The sequence below is a fragment of the Mus pahari genome, chromosome 15 (assembly GCF_900095145.1).
Source record: "Mus pahari chromosome 15, PAHARI_EIJ_v1.1, whole genome shotgun sequence".
Taxonomy (NCBI): Eukaryota; Metazoa; Chordata; class Mammalia; order Rodentia; family Muridae; genus Mus; species Mus pahari.
In genome coordinates, this window is record NC_034604.1 from 19,211,683 (window position 1) to 19,217,682 (window position 6,000).

A 6,000-nucleotide genomic window follows, 5' to 3' on the forward strand; every position below is an offset into this window, starting at 1 on the left:
TATATAAATTCTGGAGTGTTTTGAATACAATCTAATGACTTTTTTCCATTTTTTATTACTGACATTGCATGAAACCCTGCAGTACCTGTGAAGAGGGTGCCCAAAGAGGCACCCACTGTGTTATACCCCAGGCACCTCCTAAATCCTGATTCTTCCCAAAAACACAACCTTTATGTGATATTTTCCTTGCCTGACTTTTTGGTCATTTGGTTTTCTGACTTATGTCTTCAGTCAAAAACGACTAATCCCTCTGTGTCTGTTTTATTCTTTTCAAACACTTCTTCTCACCCAAAGATTCTTTAATGTGACTTAAAAGGACCACACTATGTTATAGGCGTCTGTGATTCATTCATCCAGAGTGGTTAACAAATTCAACCTTTGCTTCAGAGAGGCAAAGTTCTCCCATGGCTGACATTTGTCTAAGATTAGAACTCAGCCATATTCTGTAACAAAAACAGGCAAATTAATCAATCAATGCCAGTATGGCCTTAATGAGTTCCTTGGGATCTTCACAATTCCTGTGCACATTGCATGAAATTCTACAAATAAAATAACCAATTCTGTAGGTTATCTTTATTTCAATCCATTTATATGGTAGAATGCATATAGTCTTCAAGCAAAGTTCTGATTTCCATATAAACACGTTAGCACTTCATTAAACCCATGGTTATCTCATTTCATTGACATTTCTTCTCTTTCTGGGTGCTTTAGTTGAGCATATTCTCTACACAGAAGACTTTCCTGTAGACTCTCTTGACAAACATACAACAACTTGATGATATTAGGGAACAACACAGCAAATGCCATCAGGCATGACTGACGTCAGAACTCATGCCTCTTCTGTGATGGCTACATTTATGCCAGCCTGAATTGATGGGTAGTCAATTTTTTAAAAGTTTGTTTGTCTGTCTTATTCACGTGTGTGGATCAGTTTTATATGCATCATGGACTTTCAGATGCCCATGGAGGCTAAGGAGGGCTTCAGATCCCCTGGAACTGTAGGTTACAGTCTATATTGTGAGCTACTATGTGTGTGTTGAGAACTGATCCCTGGTTGTCTGCAGGAGCAGTTAAAGTTCTTAACTGCTGAGCTATCTCTCCAGGCCCTTGGATAGCTAAACTCCCTGCTGAGACACCATCCTATTTTAATGCATAATTTTGATGCATATACCAGAGTTTTATATTTCAAATTTGAGCTGTTGAAATGTAGAGAGAGAGGAAAAAAAAGGATGTTTCAAAAAACTTTCTCTTAACTAAAGTGATAAGAGGACTCTTCTTAGTGAGTTTAAGTCAGCTTGATGACCTCATCACTGTTGAATAAATTAGTGAGAAGCAGGTTGGCACTGTTGAAAATCACTTGAAAAAGGAGCTGGCTTTACAAGCATTATTCAACCAGTCTGTCAGTCAGTTTGAATTAATAAAATTAGATTTGTGCTTTTTAAAATAAATTCTTCTCTTTTTTTCTATGAAGCTAGTGTTGCTTTAATGCACAAAGTAGATAAAGACACAAAAACAACAAACTGCAGGCTAATTTCCTATATGAACTTATCTGCTAAAATTCTAAGTAAAATATTGGCAAACTGAATATAAACACATATCTAGAACATCATCTACTATGAGCAAGCTGGCTTTATACGGGAATATAGGTTGGAAGTACAGACATAAGTTAATACCATAAGAAATCAGACGATGATTAAAATAAATTCTTCAATGGTTTAAAATATTGTTTTCATTTTAACCACTGTGATATTATATATTTCACATGCAATGAGATCAAATACAATCCTTTGACATTATATTCAATAAGAGAAAAACAAAATTCCTTGATCAGGGCTTAATAGGTTATTCCATCTGAAGCATAGCTGTTTTAAAATATAAATTTCAGGTTTCACCAAAATCCAACAAGTGTTTGTTTTTAATTACACTTTAAGATGCCTCAAAAATGTTCTCATTAAGTAATAATCGTGGCACTGGCTGTCAACCTTCAAAACTAATGGCAGAGTTTTAACTGTATATGAAATATTTTGAAAGTGTTTAATCTTCCAAAACCCACTAGTTTTCTCTACTAGATATTTGTTTTTAATCTTGCATTCAACATCAGAAGATATATCTGAATAATTTAACTAGACTGTTGGTTCCTTAGTCGAAGGAGATAATGCTATAAAAATCTGCTAGTCAACGAGCAAGGAAATGTTTGCAGGCAGGGAACTCATTTCATGCGAAGGAGGACTCCCTGATATTTCTCTCAGTGTGGTGAGTGGCTTTGCAAACACCTGAAATCAACTTTGGAACAGATATATCTGCCTTCAACTAGAGGAAAGGTTGGAGAAACACTGGGAAGAAGGAAGAAGACTGAGTTTCTTTGATAAGGATTATATGGGGAACTGCTTCGGGGACAAGGTTTAGAGAGATGTGTTTGTTGGGATGCTGGAACATTACAGCAAACACCAGCTACAGAGAGACAAAGTGATTATTGGCCTTGATGTGAAGCTCTCGTTTGAGAGGATAAAGATTGAAGAATATCATTAAGATCATAGGGAAACTGGGTCCTCCTAGAATATTAGTCTAATGTATCAGTTTTAAAGTCATAGTGACCTGTTGCGGGCATGGTGACAGTCGTTAATAATAATACATTACATACTTTGAAGTTGCTGGAGTAGTAGATTCTAAATATTACAAGCACACAAAATAACTTTGTGAAAGGATGGCTATGCTAATTAGTTTGATTTAATCATTCCACAATGTACACATACATTAAACATCACGCTCTGCCCCCTTCTCTGATTTATTCTTAAAGTCAATTTTATGTATGTACAGTTGTCCTTTTTTATTATATATTTTCTTTATCTACATTTCGAATGTTATCCCCTTTCCTGGTTTCCCCTCTGAAAATCCCCTCCTCCACCCCTCCCCCTCTCTCTGCTCCCCAACCCACCCACTCCTGTTTCCTGGCCCTGGCATTCCCCTATACTGGGGCATAGAGCCTTCACAGGACCAAGGGCCTCTCCTCCCATTGATGACTGACTAGGCCATCCTCTGCTACATATGCAGCTGTCCTTTTTAAATGCTGCAACACTTAATATAAGGATGTTTTCTTAACAGGCTGAGTGAAAGTATCATAACTTTGGCAAGCATAATTATCTGCTCTACTCTTAATTTGTGATACAACCTAAAACTCTGTACATTTTCCCATTACTTCAGTTATTTTGTAATAGCTTGTATTGGCATATGCCTATGATATATATGTAGTACACATATATGAGGTAGACATGACTTAGAAATCATGATGTCTCATAGTTTAGATCCCCATTGTTAAATATTTGGCTAGAAAGAAGAGTCAGTAGTTAGAAGTATTTGCTCTTCTTGCAAAGGACTGGAGTTGAGTTCCTAGCACGACGTGGTGGCTCACAACCACATGTAACTTCAGTTGTGGCCTTGAGGCTAATGCATAGATGTGCATAGACATAGATGCAGACAAAGTCCCATACCCAAAATACAATGAACCTTTTAAACACAGTCAGAAATTAATCTTGTAAACACAACCAGAAAGTTTAATTTTGCATTTTCTACAAACATGAGAACTTAGTTTTAAGCATGCCATTACATAAGCTACATTACAAATGATTGGCCTTTAAAAAGTAAACATGCTGACACCTTAGAAACTGTCATTTAAATTAAACAAAAATTTTCCTCTTAATAAATGTACAATGCCAAATTATTTTAATCTACTCATTAGATATCTATTACTATTCGTGTAAGAAATGTCAACATTATTAAAAATGCTCTGAACTATATTTCTTTTTATCTGAAATTTTTCTTTGTAGCTTCATAGCCAAGAGCAGGTAACTTACGTCGTTGAGAACAGTGAAACATATCTGATATGACTGCCATCTTTAGGTAATGCTCAAGTTTGTATTCAAAAGATAACTGAAGAATTTAGGGAGCACAGAAAAACACATTTCTTTTTAAATTATACGTATGAGTGTGTGCCCATGTATGAACATGATCACCTGTGTGCTGGTGCCCAGACAGGCAGGAAAAGCCAGATCTCCCAGAGTTAACATCACAGATAGCTGTGAGCTGCCTGATGTGGGCGTTGGGAACCAAACCTGGGTCCTCTGAAAGAGCTGGACATGCTTTTTAACAGCTGAGCTATCTCTCCTTCCTAGAAGCAAACTTCTTAAAAGGCATCTAATTGCTGGTAGGACTTTATGAACTATTGAGATGGCCCCAGTATACCCTAAAGTAAGTGTTAGATGGGTTCTCCTGATGTCTACTCATGAGAACTATTATTCCTTGTTAAGCAAATACCAGAAGTCAACTCTGAATTCATAGTAGCTGCTGTGGTTCCCAGATAGGTTTCTTCTTCTCTTAAATAAACTCTGTGGAAATATACAGGTATCTCGAGCATTTCAAAATCCTAAGCCATCTGTCCACACAGTGTGGATCTAGACTAAGGAGTTTGTGATGCTGGCTTCTATTCTCGATGCGTCGCTGTGTTTACGCACTTCTTGGCTTTCCCATCTTATTAACTAGCTCTCCTCCCAAGGACAGTGAAGTAGAACAGAACAAAATGCTGGCTAGGGCTGCTCCAGCCTTTCTGAAGGGCAGAGGGTAAGTTTAAGCCAGAGTGTGCTGGGATCCTGAACTAACTCAACTAAAGATGGAGTTTCTCTTGTTGTAAATGGTTTGCATGTGAAAGACCGTTTGAGCTAGATCGCAGCTGACTGATAACTCACTAACTGCACCAAGTCTTTTTCTAAGTGTACACACTTGTGTGATTACTTTCTCTACTTCCATTTTTCTTTTCTTTTAATTTTTTGTAATTTATATAATTTTATAACCCAACTATTCAGAAGATATTTAATCTTTGTTGTAATACATTCTGATATGTTTTCCATGAAGAAAATTCCTTGGTCTTTGTGGTCAAAGAATGCAAATATTTTTTCTAAACATATGCTTGATGTTTTGAAAGCTAGTAGATTGAAGTTGTGAACTCCCTTACCTGGGTTTTTTTGCTTGGTTTTTTTCATAGATCATCACACTTAGTCTTCTTTTACTTGCTTGGTTCTCTGTGTGCTTTTTCTACCACAAAATCATCCTTCCTGTGTCTGCTTGTTTCTGTCCACCTCTCTCAATTCTTCTTTCCCTCTACCCCATTTTAGGATACAATACAGCCTGAATGTGGCAGACAGGCTAGCTGATGAACATGTTCTCATTGGGTTGTATGTCAACATGCTCCGGAACAACCCACCATGGTTAGTGCATCATGGGTAGACTTGACTGCTAGCCTATCCCTACAGAGGGGAACAGCCTGGGTTACTGACAAGCAGTGGTAGCCAGGAGCTAAGGTACTGCAAGCCAGAAGTGAACCAGGAACTTTTCTCCTAGGTCAGTTAACCAAATCTTTTCTAATTTTGTCCTGGATACTTCACACCGCTGTGTCTCAGAGTTCTCATCCTTGCTTTGACTTGGCTAATGTGAAAACTAGTATAACTGTTACCATCTAGTAATCATGGGAATCGGGAACCTACCAGAAGGTTCTATTCCTAGTGTCATGTTACTACAAGATGGAGGTGGCTCCTATTTCCAGGGTGTGGAGGTCTCCACTGATCTGAGAAGCAATGCTGTATTCATTTCAGATGGGGGCAAAACAGAGAAAGTTATGTGAGCATAAAACATAAATCATTTGATCACGATAACATTGGAGACATCATCTTTCAGTGATTCTCTCTCTGACAAATGTATTGAAGCAGCCATCCTGATGAAACCTTGCCACGGACGGGCCTCACTTTGAGTCCCCGATCTGTGTGGAACTGGGTCTCATGGTTGCAGGTGAGCGAGGATTCAGCGAATGAGTGACAGACAGTCCACACAAGAGAGGGTATAGAACTGAATGTATTCTCATAAAGTGAACACCAGTGTTATAAGTACAGAGAACAAAGGGGTAGGATGTCACAGCAGGCAAAGTACATTGAAGTTACTTGACACAAAACAGAG

General features: G+C 37.9%; 1 protein-coding gene across 16 annotated transcripts in view; it reads left to right on the plus strand.

Annotated features, from left to right (window-relative positions):
• Positions 1 to 6,000, plus strand: part of Dtna (dystrobrevin alpha) — a 389,557-nt gene that overhangs the window by 288,378 nt on the left and 95,179 nt on the right. For 8 of the 16 annotated variants that reach the window (XM_029547193.1, XM_029547192.1, XM_029547191.1 and 5 more), the window contains 2 exons: positions 4,537 to 4,614; positions 5,166 to 5,258. The exons of the other annotated variants lie outside the window; for them this stretch is intronic. In XM_029547193.1, the coding sequence (XP_029403053.1) occupies positions 4,537 to 4,614; positions 5,166 to 5,258 (171 nt within the window). The remainder of the gene's footprint in view (positions 1 to 4,536; positions 4,615 to 5,165; positions 5,259 to 6,000) is intronic. 16 annotated transcript variants of the gene reach the window in all.